The following is a 16,052-nucleotide window of genomic DNA, read 5'->3' as shown; positions in this document are numbered from 1 at the left end:
AAAAATATTCCTGGGTAATCTTTTTTTTTAAGATTTTATTTATTTATTTGAGAGAGAATCGGCACACACAAGTGGGCAGATCAGCAGAGGAGAGGGAGAGAGAGGATCCTCAAGCAGACTCCAAGTGGAGCAGGAAGCCCAGCACAGGGCTGGATCGACTCTGAGATCATGACCTGAGCCAAAGGCAACTATTTAATGGAGCAAGTCACCCAGGCGCTCCCTCGGGTAACCGTTGTTTATACACTCTTTTCCATTTGCTGGACTTCTACTTTGGCATTGCAAACTATGCCAATGTCGAAAACTTATAAGACTTGAATTCGTTCAGAGAAAAAGATAAAGGAGTATCTCGTACCTTACCATAAACATCACCTTTCAAAATGAATTTCTGACAGCAGGAAAATATAGTGGAAAGAAGATACAGATAAACAAGGAGTGATTAGCATCTACTTCTTTCCACAAGTCCTGCTACTTCTTCCCTTCTTCTCTTCCTGTGGCTGGGGTTATCATACAGGACTATCAGCCCCCAAATGAAATCAGCTACAGAGGAGAAATAGGATTTTGGTAGCAAGCTGCTTGGGCTTTCTTCCCCTCAACTAAGAGCAAGCTGAATTAAAACTAGAAAAAGGAAAAGAAAATCATGTCGTACTTTTCAATCATGTCTTATTTTTCAATCATGTACAAACTATTTCCCCCTCACAATTAGTAACCTCAGCTAAAGATGTTTTATTCTAGGCAGCAAAATATTTCTGGAAGAACGGAATTATGTTGAAAAAATTAACAGAACAATTAAGTAAGTGTGTAAGTGACTCAGAATTCTGGGCAGCCAATTTTAATAAAGGAGTAATAACAGCTATTTAAGGAACCAACAGCTAGGATTCAAAGGCTGAGCTACTTCCATCTTTCCCTACAACCACCTTGAAATAAAAATACCGCCCAAGGAGGGACAAAAAATAAAGAGGAAAAATAATATTCATCCTATAAAAGAAAAGGCTCAGATGCAACTTCATCAACACAGCTCTGGAGCATGTAAAAGTGTATCATTCTCCACTTCCATCTTAGAAGAAAAGTCTGATCCTTTTTTTTTTTCTGCCACAGATGATTTTTGGTCAAACACAGGGAAGAATTTCCAGAGAGGAAGTATATGAAATACTGGAATGGGGTACTAGCAACATTAAGGAGTAATTTATCTGGAGGCAGGAAAATGTAGGCAGCATCAGCCCAGTGCACCCCCAGGATTAAAGACGTGGTGTGGGAATTTATAAATAAGGCTTTCTGGTATTTCTAGTGACTAAACACCTTAACGAGTCTGAATCTAATTTAGTCTTTTCCTAATTTCATGCTTCCTCAGGCCAACATAACAAGGATATACTCTAGTATCCAAGAGACTATAGGTTTACTATGGCTAAAAAGTAACTCCAACTATTTGATTCTAGAGAAAAAGGAGAAAAATACTGGGGGGGCTTTTAAAAAAAAAGTCTTTTTTTAAGTAAAACACAAAACCCATCCAAATCTAAGAAAACAGATGTACACCAAATCCTCTTATATGAAAGCAATATGTTAAGAAATAAACGCAAAAAAAACTTTTTGTGAGAATAAAAAAACTTTTCTCAAAGTTGATGCCGTTTTCATGGTTATTTATTTTTTAAATAATTAAAACTTCACCTTAAGAACTCTATTCACAGTTCAAAACATGCCAGTCTAACATCAGAAATGTTAGAAAGCGAAGTTGACTTCATGGGGTTTAGATCTATATAATGTAGTGCAAAATGATGAGACTGCCTATCTTTCAACTACAGTCAGGAACACGGTAACAGCCTCCACTAAATAGGTATTTTTGTCCACTTTGTTCTAAGAAGCTCACTTTTCCTTTTTATTTATTATTATTTTTATTTGTTTTATTTTTTTTTAATTTTTATTTATTTATGATAGTCACAGAGAGAGAGAGAGAGAGGCAGAGACATAGGCAGAGGGAGAAGCAGGCTCCATGCACCGGGAGCCTGACGTGGGATTCGATCCCGGGTCTCCAGGATCGCGCCCTGGGCCAAAGGCAGGCGCCAAACCGCTGCGCCACCCAGGGATCCCCTTTTTATTTGTTTTAAAGAGAGAGTGTATGTGCATGCACGCAGGAGGTGGGGCAAGCTGAAAGAGGGCTAGGGAGAAAGAAAGAATTTTAAGCAGCTCACACTGGGACTCCCAGGCAGGCCTCCATCTCATGACCCTGAGGGGAAATCAAGAATCCAATGCTTAATGACTGAGCCAACCATGGCTCTTTTTTTAAGTAAACTCCACGCCAAGCATGAAGCCCAAGGCAGGCCGAAGTCACAATCCTGAGATCAAAACCTGCATCAAGATTGAGAGTTGAAAGTTTAACTAACTGAGCCACCCAGGTGCCCTATCACCTTTCCTTCTTTGAAAGAAAACTGCACCTGTGATTACCTGAATTAACTATGAAAACTAGAAGAAAAAAGAAAATAATGCTTCCTAATTCTCTCAGTACCAATCTTTAGGTAGACAGCAACAAAGACAAAACATCACCAATTTGAAGGGGAAATGGGATTAAAACCAGCACAAACCTGCTGCTGTGGGTACTGCATTCCTCCCATGGCCCCTGGGGTCCGACCCTGGATGCTGATTGGATACCGTTGCGGGCCTGGTGGGCCATAAGAGCCTCCTGGGTAAGGGCTGCTTTGCTGAGGCTGAGAATGAGGGTTACTGCCCATCCCATACAACTGAGGTCTCTTCATCACCATAGGATCCATTGGGCTGCCCTGGAAAGAAATAAACAAAGACACGGATTAAGTCATTATGTATTACAAAGGCAGAGATTTTGTTACACTAACATTTACACAACTATCCTTACTTTTGACAATATTAAAGACACACAATGTATACAAATATCAGATCATTGTTATAATATCTAAAACTAATATGCTGTAAATCAATTATTTAATTAAAAAAAAAACAATGAGGTGGCATATAAAAACCCAGAACATTTAGGGAAAAGGTCTAGATGGATACATGACACTTATTTTTTATTTTTAGGAAGGTTTTAGCAATTACGAAGAAGGAAACAAAAGGAGGAAAGAGTTTGCAAAGAGAAAACATTTGCATCTGAAATTCTGCTATACATATAGGATATGAGCATGACAGTTAATCTCAGCCAGTTCCTTTAGCTTACTAGTAATAAAGATAAAGTATACTGAGTGGTTAGCAACGATTTTGACTTCAAAGTATTCTCAGAAAAACTACTCTAATTTGGACCTGAGTCTGCAACTCCTGATCAAACATTAATGCATCTGAGTACTCATTAGAAAGTGAAAGGGTAGATTTTAGATAATACAGAATGTCTAGGGTAAAAATTTTCAAAGATCACTAGTGCATATGAATAGGCACCCAGACTATGAATCACAAGCCACCTTCCCTATGTCAGTATCTTACCAAACATAACCAGTTCAAATCTAGACTCTGAGTTTTATTTTGGGTTTAGTGAGTCAGCCCATGGGCCTCAGGGCCAAGGCCATTCGGGAGAGCCAGAACTAGAGACTCAACTGGGACTTTATTGCCTTGGGTGCTTCAAAGGAGCAAAAGCCCTGGCAAGGGAAATCCCGCCCCAAGGTGCTAAAAAAAGCCTGCAGCATTCATACAAGAGATCCTTCTTGCCTTCCTTTCAAAACCATACATTGATCCCCACTGTATGCCAGACTCTATATAATATATATGAAAACCCTCTAGAAGGCTTAAAGATTACCAGAATAAATGAGTGAGAAAGTGCCAGGCTCAAGGTGGGGAGGGACAGGGCATACAGAACCACAGAGCAGAAGGAGCAGCATAAAGCAGAGGCTCAAGGAAGGTGAGCTGCCTGATGTTTATGAGTAAACATAAGCAGTTGAGATCCAAACGAAGCAGGAATTTGCAAAGAAGCTGCAGCAGGCAGAAGACAGTACATGGGTGAGCCTTGCACGTCATCCGAAAGGCTTCAGATTGCACCTTGGGGTGAACCACTAGGTGCTTTTAACAGAGGCAGCTATAGTTGGATCCAGCTTCAGAAGGCCTGCTCTCAAGCAGCTGCCTGGAGCCAGGGTGGGCTACTGCAGCAGGCAGGTGAGCTGAAATACTGAACTGGTGGCAGTAGTGGCAGAAAGAAAGCCCAGATTCAAGTAATGGGATGGAAATACAACACAACTTGGAGACTAAGTGATGGAAGAAGACAGGAATCAAAGGTGGCTCAATAGATAGTAAGACACCATCTGAGACAGGATATGCAGAGGTAGAAGCAGATCAGCTCTCTCCTCCATTTGCCAAAGGGAACCTTCAGTCTACATAGGAAATCTGAGGTTCCTATAGGAAACCCAGGTGAAAACATCTAGAAGGAAGGAACCTGGGATCCCTGGGTGGCTCAGCGGTTTAGCACCTGCCTTCAGCCCGGGGCATGATCCTGGAGCACAGGATTGAGTCCCACGTCAGGCTCCCTGCATGGAGCCTGCTTCTCCCTCTGCCTGTGTCTCTGCCTGCCTCTCTCTCTCTCTCTCTCTCTCTCTCTTGGATAAATACATAAAATCTTAAAAAATAAATAAAATAAAATAAAATAAAATAAAATAAAATAAAATAAAATAATAAAATAGGAAGGAACCCAATATGTTTGTAGCTTGGGAGTAAGGGCTGACATAGAATGATATATAGGAAAAAAAAAAAAAAAAAAGAATGATATATAGGGAAAAGTCAGCATATAGAGGATACGTGCTCCTGGAAAGGCAGCAACTCTTCTGTTTTACTCACTATTGTATCTCTAGGACATAAGTCAAATAGTACACCTGGCACATAATAAGATGTTCAACAAATACTGGATGATTTAATCAACAGGAAGCATATAAAAACTCAAGTATTTCACCCAGGAAAAATATGTGAAAAAAGAACAATGGTAGAGGACAAAACTGTAGATGATAACACCATTTTAGAGAGAAGGGAAAGAAGCAGCCCATAAAGAAGCCAGAAGAATGGTCAGAAAATAAAGATTCCAGAGAGTATGGTGTCACAGAAAAGAAGGGAGTCGTACATCACAACAAATGAGACATGGCAAATGCAACCCTGGTGTTTAAGAGGTGAAGGCTAAGCTTTTCCATATTCGGTGACTAGAAGGTAATTGCTGGGTTTGGCAACAAAAGCCTCACCACAGAGGTGAGAGCAGTAGTTAGAAGGTAAGGAGCTATGGCATGAATGGGAGGTAAGAGCTAAGCCAGGAGCACAAACCCAGACCCCAAGCTGGGGAAGCTACAAAAACTGCCAGTTTCTTCCCACTGACACCCCAGCCCAAAGCTGCATGCAATCTTTGCCCTCCTTCCTTGGTATCTCTTAAATGCGCAGTGCACCAGGCACTGAAGAAAAATGAAAACAACCTATCCCAGAGAAATGAGCAATTAACTGAAGGAGACAGGCTGAACAAAAATGTAACACATGGAGTTGACATCCTAACTGGACACACAAGGCATGGTAAGGACAGAGCATCTCAATGGGTCTGTGGTGGGCTGTAACAAAGCCCCCCTACAAGAAAGCTCAGTTCTTGGGGATTCATAGGAATTTGCCAGAACTGATCTCACCTGAATGAAAATATGTGTAGGCCTAACAGTTCTGCTCAAAATTCAAATTTCATGGAATTTTAGATGTGTTACTTTCACCAGTCAAGGAAATTTTGTACTTACAATGATTATATACTGATGTTACACAACCTGTGCTAACTTCACAATTCAACACACAAACATGTATGTTGATATACTGCAATAAAACAAAAATCAAGTGTTAAGAATTAAGTTTTCCCAGAATGAGTTAAATCAGAACATATGCCTTAAAAAAAAGCTGAATATAATTATTTTCCACACTTTCTCTCAAAAGATAAAACTTCCTATGGAAGTGTGAAAATCAAGGCTTAGCTGGTGATTTCAGAATGAATGAATGGCCAACAGAGAGGCTGAGTAAATCAGATTTCAAGCTAAATTTCTAATACGGAGTCTGAGGCAGCCCTATCTTCACATTCAATCTGGATTAGCCAGGACATAGGAAAGGTCTACTTATTTCACTTTAAATAATGCACCCCAAAACTGGCTTAATTAAAGCAGAAATTTAAAATGGAAAAATGATTGGAGTGTCTTTATTTTAATGCTATAGGTAACAGTGCAGCAAATTCATCTTATCAGTGACTAAAATTGTTTTGTAATATCTGTCTAATCACTGCAATAAACCTTTACCATCCTACTTAAAATTCAGTTAATTTGCACCCATGTCAAAAATGTTAGCTTAACCCTGAGAGTTCTGAAAATCGAAAACATGAAATACATAGATTATCTGTACCTCTCAAAATGCACCTAATACCTTTCAGTGAGACTTCAGATATGAAAACAGATACTTATACAGTGCAAATTATTTAATTTTAACCTTCTCTCCTTATGGTCTTGTGTTAAATACTCATCCACACCTCAAATTCATCCTGCTGTGTGCTCTTCCTATTTTTAACATTAAATATGTAAAAGTGCAGGATCTCAACCCCTGCTTTTTACTACTTCCTCCTTAAAGAAACCAAAGACCAAACCAAATATAGGTTTTTCCAAAAAACCTAAAGGTCAAGTCGCTTTTCCTATTCACTTCTAACCCAAAACAATTTTAGTATTTTTATCATCTCTCCTTGGTTGATCTATTCCAGAGTACTATCATTTTCATTTCTCATATAAAATGTATGCTCTATCAGAGACACTGTGCATATTAAAACAGTCCTCAAATACTTCTCTAAATATGTTACTCCTCTCTAGATACCATTCCACAACTACTGCAGTTTGAGCTTCAATCCTATAAACTAAGTCCTTTGAAGGCCACAGTATGTACCACCCATTTTCAAAGAACTCAAAACAACTAGTGTAGGTTTAATTATACTCAGTGTCTTATGCAATTTTATTTATTGGTAAGGCTTTCTTATAACTCCTCCTTTGTTCAAATAAACTTTTGTGTAGATATGCATGTATGAATTGTACACCACACACGAACACGTGCACACACATGCCTTCCTACATCTCCTTTTGGGAAGCTGCCACTACTACCTACATCCTCCAAAATCCTCTGAAGGTTTTTTATCCCAAGGACAACTAAATAAGAAAGAATACAATGTGTATTTTTTTAAATATATATTTGAACATATATTCTAGACAATTTAGGCAGCATACTTGGGCTGTATTATAGGTAAAAGAGGTTTATCAAACGCTGGCCTAAGAATCCAACAACTCTTTTAAAGATAATCCAAATTAAACAACAACTCACTTACATACTTTTAGTATACTTTAGACAGACTTTTTTTTAAGTAGACTCCACCCTGGGTGTGAAGCCCAACTTGGGGCTCAAACTCACAATGGTGAGGATCAAGACCTGAGCTGAGATCGAGAGTCAGACATTTAAGTGACTGAGCTACCCAGGTGCCCCTACTTTAAATAGACTTGATGCTTTTTATACTTATTCCTTCATTACCACTCTTTTAGAGTATGCCACCATATGTTTTTATAATAAAGATATCTATGTAATTGTATTTACTACCAAATATCAAGTTAGGGAAATGGTTTATTAGTAGTTTCTTTCTGAACATAATATGCTACAATTTTTTCAGCCCAATTTCTTAAACCACAAATTGAAGAAAAGCATTGCAAACCCACTGAAAGAACTATCCTATTTTCTTGATCTCTAATCATATCTATACATCTGGATTAAATATGCGCTCAGAGAAAGAATCTCTTCCTGTTTTGAACCATTATTTGGGAAAATATTCTATATTACCAGCAACTAAAGAAAACTTCAAAGTAATATTTCATTACCTATAAAATGACAAAAATAATGAAACCCAATTTAAGTAAATGAGTGTTTATACCAGTAGGTTTTATACCTACTAGTAGGTTTTTCACTACTTCACTCTGAGAGATAATAGGACAATAAGCTTTAAACAAAAGCTTTAAAAACTCTACCTTGGGATCTGGGTGGCTCAGTGGTTGAGCATCTGCCTCTGGCTCAGGTCGAGATCCTGGGGTCCCAGGATGGGGTATCACATGGGGCTCCCCTGAGGGAGCCTACTTCTCCCTCTGCCTATGTCTCTGCCTCTCTCTCTCTCTCTCAAGAATAAATAAATAAAATCTTTAAAAATAAAAAAATAAAAACTCTATCTTGCTCCAACTCTTACCCTGTCTCTCAAATGGGGCAGGGGTGCGATTTCTCCAAATCCATCTGTAGCTACATGATTTTTAATACTGACAGGAGACAGCATGGTCCAGTGAAGAAAGTGTGGACTTGGCCGCAGAGTGGGCCCACACCCTTATCTCACTACTTACTACCACTATATGACCCCAGATACACTGCGTATTAGGCTTCTCACTCAGCAAATCGAAGAAATAATACCTAACTCACAATTCATGTGAAAATCAAATTAGTAAGAACTGTAACAGTTCTGAGAGCCACTTACCAATTGTTCAAAGAAGAAAACTAGAACAACCTATTCGACAATTACAGAATATGTGAACAAGCCATAACATATGAACACAGTGGAACAGAGAAATGGAAAAATACATACATAACAATGTCAAATGTTTAAAAGCGATGTGCATGAATTACAGCTATGTGAAAGTTAGGCTGATAAGGATCAGAGCCAGCCATAATGACCTGTAAGAAGTGGTTGCCATATCATGAAGCAATCTATGTTTACTTTTCTGTGATAATGTCTAAATATAACTCTAAAATGTCTGTTTTTTCCCAGGCATAGGGCAAACATTACTATGGTTTTCTGTAGGGTGGGGGTGGATGGGACACAGCTGTCCCACATTCACCCTCCTCCATCCCCACACCCACACTCCCATTTAGAGCATTCACCCACAGGGAACGGCTGCTAGTCCTTATTCTGAGGACGTCCCCACTCTCCTGTCTGTCTAAACCCAAGTTCACTCAAGTCCTGGTTCAAGGTCAACAGAGCATCCCCCCTTCAACACACCCAAGAACACTATCTATAGGACCTATCCTAGTCTCTCCTGTGCTATTTGTTTTTGGGTTTGGTTTTTGGTTTAGACTTTATTTATTCATAAGAGAGGCAGAGACACAGGTAGAGGTAGAAGCAGACTCTCTATGGGGAGGCCGATGCAGGACTTGATCCCAAAACCCCAGGATCACAATCTGAGCCAAAGGCAGACACTCAATCACTGAGCCACCCAGGTGCCCCTCTCCTGTGCTACTTGTAACAGACTTCTCAGTTGCCTTGCATTGTTATTTAACTCATGTACTAGTTTTTCATTTTTCATGAATTTTCTTACCTCCCAAGTAGTCTAAAATGGCAACATCCATGCTTTGCACTTCTTTATGTCTCAGCACACAGCATAAATGACTCAGATTGTGCTGATTCAGTAACTCCACAGGAATGATGACTGATCACATAAAGTAAAATGTTCTCAAAAGTAAAAAGTAAAAATCACTGACCAATTTCTCTATCGATTCTGTACATTATGCAGAAGACACATGTAAAACCAATGATAATATATAATGCAACATTCTTGGTCAAGTTCTTCTAATGGCATTAAGATCAGTTTAAGTCAGGCAGCCCAGGTGGCTCAGCGGTTTAGCGCCACCTTCAGCCCAGGGCCTGATCCTGGGTACCCAGGATTGAGTCCCACGTCAGGCTCCCTGCATGGAGCCTGCTTCTCCCTCTGCCTGTGTCTCTCTGCCTCTCACTCTCTCTAATAAATAAAAATAAAAATAAAAATAAAAAAGATCAGTTTAAGTCAAAAATAAAGAAGGCACTAAAGACTTTTTCCCTCATTCCGTATTCCTCTTCAAGCCAGAAAATACCACTATTCTCAGTTACCACTGTCACCACTACCACAGAATCCAATTACCACGGAAACAATCTCATCCCAGATGACATACTGAAGGCTGGGAGTTGTGGGGACTTACCCAGGGCTACAGCACTTGTAGAGAGCCAAGACCAGAGCACAAGTTTCCTGACTCAGGCCCATAGTCCCCTATGTACACTACAGCATACATCCATGTATGGTCATGAAATTGAGACAGGAAAAAAATGCAACACAGCATCTAAAACCATTGTGTTTTTACTTGACAATATAGTACCTATTCAAGCAGACGTGAGCTTCAAATTTGAGTATCAACATACCATAAGTTTTCCTTTGTCAATCTAGGAATATGTGCTACATTCTACCATGGTATGGGAAGGATCAAGTAGAATTCTAATACAGTAGTATTAGTATTGGTTATTGGCTCCAAGAACCATGGTGCCCTCTCTAAGTATGATGCTAACTGCAGGGAGTGGGTAAGGGCAGGGAGGGACCAAAATACTCATATACTGGCATGGAAAAATGACCACTGTCAATATTTTTGCTTTGGGTTTCCTTAAGGCAAGTTACACAGAACATATATATTTGTGGAACCAGAGATGGGGGGGATGAAGAAAAAAAGTATAAAAATGGGATTTAAGGCAGTTTTTATTTGCTCAGTTTTTATCTGAAAGAAACATTTTTTTAATGTGTAATTTTTTTTTAAGATTTTATTTATTTGAAAGAGTGAGCAAAAGAGAACATGGGCAGAGGCAGAGGAAGAAACAGACTCTCCTCTGAGCAGGGAGCCCGACATGGGGCTCAATCCCAGGACCCAGGGATCGTGACCTGAGCCAAAGGCAGACACTTAACTGACTGAGCCACCCGGGTGCCCCTTGATGTGTATTTTTAAATAAAGAAGTTTGTCACATATATATTATCCTTAAATGGGGCAAGAATAGGAGACACAATATTTTTTTCTAACTATACTTTAAATTTAAAATACCACTGGGTTTTCATTTTTCAGAATTAACACTAGCCACAAAATATTAATATGTTGTTATATGTATAAGTGACTTCCATAAACTATCAATAAAAAGCAACATTCAGAAGCTGTGATTCTTAACTCTTAGGCATACTTTTAAAAATGCACCCATCATGTAGGTTCATCCAAATTAACATACAGCATCAGAGGTCAATGAAATGTCCTCTAGAAACCCTGCATTATCCTCCTGACCTACATTATCAAATTATGACTAATGTCTACCATGCATTTCCAAAGCACTTCAATACATCTCCATTTGATCACAATTCCTAAGATTCTCTAGATAAAGGATTCAGCAATGAAACAAAGAATCTTAGAACAGAAAAGAACCTCATTGGTTCATAGGTGATGTATGTATGAACCCCCCGCCATATATCTACAACCATGAATGTTATGAATTCCTTCCTTCTCCATAACAAAATTCTGTTCCTTGAAGTTTACATCATTGGTTTCACTTAGGTCCTTTTGCAGAATATTTGAAGACAATCATATCTACTTCCTTTTTCTGAGCAAAATTCTTCAATTCTGCTTTTGAAGAATTTTTGTGTGTGTGTGTTAGCCCCCTTAACACAAAAAATATGGGGAGGAGCTTACTTCTTTTTCCCAGAGCCTACACTGGTACTAATGTGGCCTTGTGGATCTCTGTGCTTGGGTGGCAGCCCCATCACACTCCGAATCCATCCCAGGAGCTGTAATGAAACCCCACCTTCCCCTCTTCCATTATTCAGGTGGTTAGTTGATGCTAGTGTTGGAAGTTTGTACCTCCGCTTATTTTTATTTTGTTTATTTTTTGTCATCATTCCACCCTGACATCTAATATATTAACTGTATCTCCCATCTTGACTTCAGTCACCAATTAAATCAGCACACCATTTCATTCATGTCTTTGCCCATGTCACTGACAAAAATATCGAAGAGGTCAAGGAAGATGACATAGCCTTTGGCTAACCATTAGTGCCATTCATAAAGACTGACATTCATCCAGGCATCAGCTTTCTTAAGAGCAAGAGAAATCTCAGGAAAACCTTTTCCACTGATGCAAGGACTCTGCTGATTCACTTACGACACTTACTATGCAAGCACAAATATTTACCTTGGGTGACAATGCTTCCCTGCTTAAAACTCCTCCATCTTTTTCATATAAAATAAACAGCTCAGTTTAGAAAAACACTTAAAATTCTAGACAATAAAGGTATAAGGGAAAGGGAGGGAGTTTAGAGTTAGACAAACCTGGATGTGAACCCTGCCTATACAACTTACTAGTGGTGTAACTTGGGCTCAGTTTAATAGAGTACAGTCATGTTCATTTCTTGTGTTGCTGGGGGGTTAAATGAGATACCACAGGATTTATCACACAGTAAGAGCTTCATAAATCTTTTTTTTCTTTTCCTCTTAATAAATTAACAAATTGAAGTCAGAGTGAAATCACTCAATAGTTTATTTCCTTGTCTCCCAGCATTCTATTAATTAAAGCTAAAATTTTGTTTGTTTGTTTTTTAATCTTTGTGTATCTAGCACTTAGAACAATGCCTGGCAAAGGCAACATTAACATTCGTTGAACAGAAAAAGCAATGGCTTGCTCAACACCACATGGCCAGTTAAACAACAGGACTCTAAATGGAATGTAGGCTTCTTACAGTCAATAGGTACAAGACGTAAAAAATCATGCATCACTGCAGACAAAGCTTCATTCTTCCCAAGTTCATATAAGCCACAGGTTGCATTACCTCCTCATGCCTGTGTCCCCCAAATGGGTCTCCCTTGACTGGTCCCCTAAGCCCCAGAGCTCTATACCCAACTGCCACCCAACATTCCTGCCTGGATGCCTAAGATACTCCCTGCCTGTTTCTGATCTCAGTGAAAGATAGCCCCTACCCACATAGATGTACAAGTTAGAATCCAGGGATGCATTCTGACTCCTTCCTCTCCCACCACAGCCATCCCTCACCAAATCCAGTCACAGCTGGACCCACCATTGCTGCCAAAAGGAAATCTCCTCTTCTGACCATGCTAGTTTCTGGGGTACTCAAGAAAAACCACACACTTCCCCACCACTGGGTTTTTAACTACACTGTTCCTTCCATGTGGAAGGAGCTCTATGCTCCTGCAGAAGTCAGCACCAGTACCCCACCCTCAGAGAAATCCTCCCTGAACACCAGAGTAAGGTAGGATCCCCTCAGAAAACACTGTGCTTTTCCTTCATGGCACTCAGTAAAGAATACAAGAATATTTATCTATTTGATAAATGTCTGTCTCCCCAACTAGACTGTCCCACAGGAATAGGAATGATGAAGTGAGAAGACAAATATTAAACCCATTCATAGCTATCATCTGGATAATACAGAATAAGTCCATAAAATAAGACTGTCTTGGTTCCCCCAGTGTGGGATGGATTTTTATAAACTGGCAAAACCTATTATTTGCCTAATACCCCAAGCTCACCAACTTGGTAAGTTTATTCAATGTATAAATTACTGTCTGACTGAACCATACTTTTAAATTTAACTTAGCAAATGTAATAATTTTATAAATAAACATAAGTGTATATGTATTTTTTATTTCAAGAGTAGATTAGATCTAAAGGGAATATCAAAATAGTAATGGTATATATTTCTATTTTCCCTAGATCTGTTATTTCTTACTACCCCCCCAAAAAAAAAACTATAAAGCTATTACCATGGCTTTAACTATTCCTAAAATTTACATCTCTAAGTATGCACTATCATTCATATTCATGTGTCACTACTGACAACTCAGTAGCAGGCTTATTTAAGAAAGAGAAAATAATGTGGTATATTCCCCAAATACAGACTTAAAGCAAGAAAGGAAGTTTTTGTGGGAATACATCAAATTTCAACCTCATCCCTTTTAGCCGTGTGATGCTAAAGAAAGTCACCACTTAAGCTCTCTGCATCTCAGTTAACTCATCTGACCAGCAGGAACTCTACCACTATCACTGAAGAGCTGTGAGAGAATTGGAGATATGACAGTTAAGTCCTTGGCACATAACAGGCTTTTAATAGGGAGAGATTTTATTATCATCATTATGATGTGAAAGTGTAACTCCAGAATAATCACTAAGAGGCACAGATCCTCTCCACCCCTCCACTAATGTGCAGAAGACAGACGCTGCTTAATCAATCCTAGAATTCATTTTCCTGAAGTCCAGTAAGCTTCAGAACCATTCACTGCCAGTGAATTGGTAGCAGCTTCACTGTGCAGTGGCAGGAAGCCACTACCAATTATCAGATTTTTGCAAACAAGCAGAAACCAACTTGCTGTGTCTACTCCAAGGGAAAAGCATGAAGTTTGACACTGGGTAGACCTGGGGTCCTGCTCCTCTCCTGCTACCAACTAGCCATGAAGTGCTGGATAAATAATTCCAGTGCTCTAACCATCGGTTTTCCCATCTTACCAGTGAAAAAACACCATCATTCTAAAGATGTTTGGTACGTGACCTGTGTGGATAAACAATTCCAGGGGCATGTCAGAGTGGCACCTAAAGACAAATTGAGAAGTTGCTGGTTTCCCCACTGATCACTATGGTTACCATCATGCCTCTTTCAAGCTATTTTATTAACTTTTAAAAATTAACAACTTTAAAATTGCATTAAAAAATGCTAGTACAAATATTATGAATGTTAACAACTGATTTACCTATCTCTAAACAAAGAGTGCCTGCTGTGCTTGATATGCAGGCTACTAGCCCCCGGTGCAAACACGCTTTCCAGAGACATAACCCCATTCCGCTATACCAGAGCCACAGAGAAGTTAAAGCATATATTAGTTGTAATGTGACTGTTCAAATAGAAAATGTTAATATGACTAATATATAATTGATCCCTTGAATAATGTGGAGGTTAGGGGCATTGACCCTATGCAGAATCAAAAATCCACATATAAGCCTGACTCTCCAAAAACTTAACTACCATCATTAGCCTATTCTTGAACAAAGCCTTACCAATAACATAATCAATTAATATATTTTTGTATGTTACATGTATACACCCTGTATTCTTACAAAGAGTAATCCAAAGAAAATGTTATTAAGAAAATCATAAGGAAGGGTGCCTGGGTGACTCAGTCAGTTGAGCATCAGACTCTTGATCTCAGCTCAGGTCTTGATCTCAGGGTGCTGAGTTCAGGCCCTATGCTTGGCTCCATGCTAGGCTTGGAGCCCACTTAAATTATATACATGTATGTATGTATAATTTTTTAAGAAAATCATAAGGAAACATATTTACAGTACTGTATTCACCAAAAAAAAAAATCCATATTTAAATGGAACCATAAGGGGATCCCTGGGTGGCTCAGCGGTTTAGCACCTGCCTTCGTTGGTTCCAGGGCGTGATCCTGGAGACCTGGGATCGAGTCCCGCATCGAGTTGCCTGCATGGAGCCTGCTTCTCCCTCTGCCTGTGTCTCTGCCTCTCTCTCTCTCTCTCTCTCTCTCTCTCTCTCTCTTTCTCTCTGTGTGCCTCTCAAGAATAAACAAATATAAAATATATATATTTTAAAAAATAAAATAAATAAATGGAACCATGAAGTTCAAGTCCACTGTTCAGTATAGACTGAAAAAGGGCAATGCAATGCATATTAGGTCTAGACAGGATCCTACCCTGAAGGAAAGAAGATTGCTACATAGATGTTATTAGGACAGTTAACAAAAGTAGTGTATGGACTGTAGTTCAAGTACTGAACCCGAGTTAAATACCCCAAGAGTGGTGACTGCACTGAGGTCTGTAAAAGAATAACCTCATCCCAAGAAATACGCTCCAGGAAATACACTGGCAAACATTAAGGAGTAAAGGGGCAGGGTGTGCACAATCTATTCTCAAAGGATCCTGAGAAAATACGCTGTAGATGGATAGGTAGGTAGGAAAAGTCAATGTAGCAAAGTATTCAAAACTGATGTATCAAAGTAAAAAGTATATGGGACTTGTCTGCACTATTTTTGAGACCTTGAAAATTTGAAATTATTTCAAAATAAAAGCTAAAATAAGAGGGCAAAAAGAAACTGAAAACCAGAACCATCACTATGCCTTTTGTCTGCAAGGGAGGAGGCCGCAGCTCCTCAGAACTGAGAGCCCTTAAGGGCTGCATGGTGTCACATGGTATCAATGGGATATCTGGCAGGCTTAAAACCTAAGGGGGTGGGGATGCTGTAAAGAGAGG

General features: G+C 39.3%; 1 protein-coding gene across 2 annotated transcripts in view; it reads right to left on the bottom strand.

Annotated features, from left to right (window-relative positions):
• ARID1B (AT-rich interaction domain 1B) overlaps window positions 1-16,052 on the bottom strand; it is a 438,423-nt gene that overhangs the window by 383,341 nt on the left and 39,030 nt on the right. For both annotated transcript variants that reach the window (XM_041745687.1, XM_041745688.1), the window contains exon 3: window positions 2,574-2,768. In XM_041745687.1, coding sequence (XP_041601621.1) covers window positions 2,574-2,768 — 195 coding nt within the window. The remainder of the gene's footprint in view (window positions 1-2,573; window positions 2,769-16,052) is intronic.

This window comes from Vulpes lagopus, chromosome 2, assembly GCF_018345385.1.
Source record: "Vulpes lagopus strain Blue_001 chromosome 2, ASM1834538v1, whole genome shotgun sequence".
Lineage (NCBI taxonomy): Eukaryota > Metazoa > Chordata > Mammalia > Carnivora > Canidae > Vulpes > Vulpes lagopus.
Note: the sequence above shows the minus strand (reverse complement) of the source record. Positions and strands in the feature narration are given on the sequence as shown.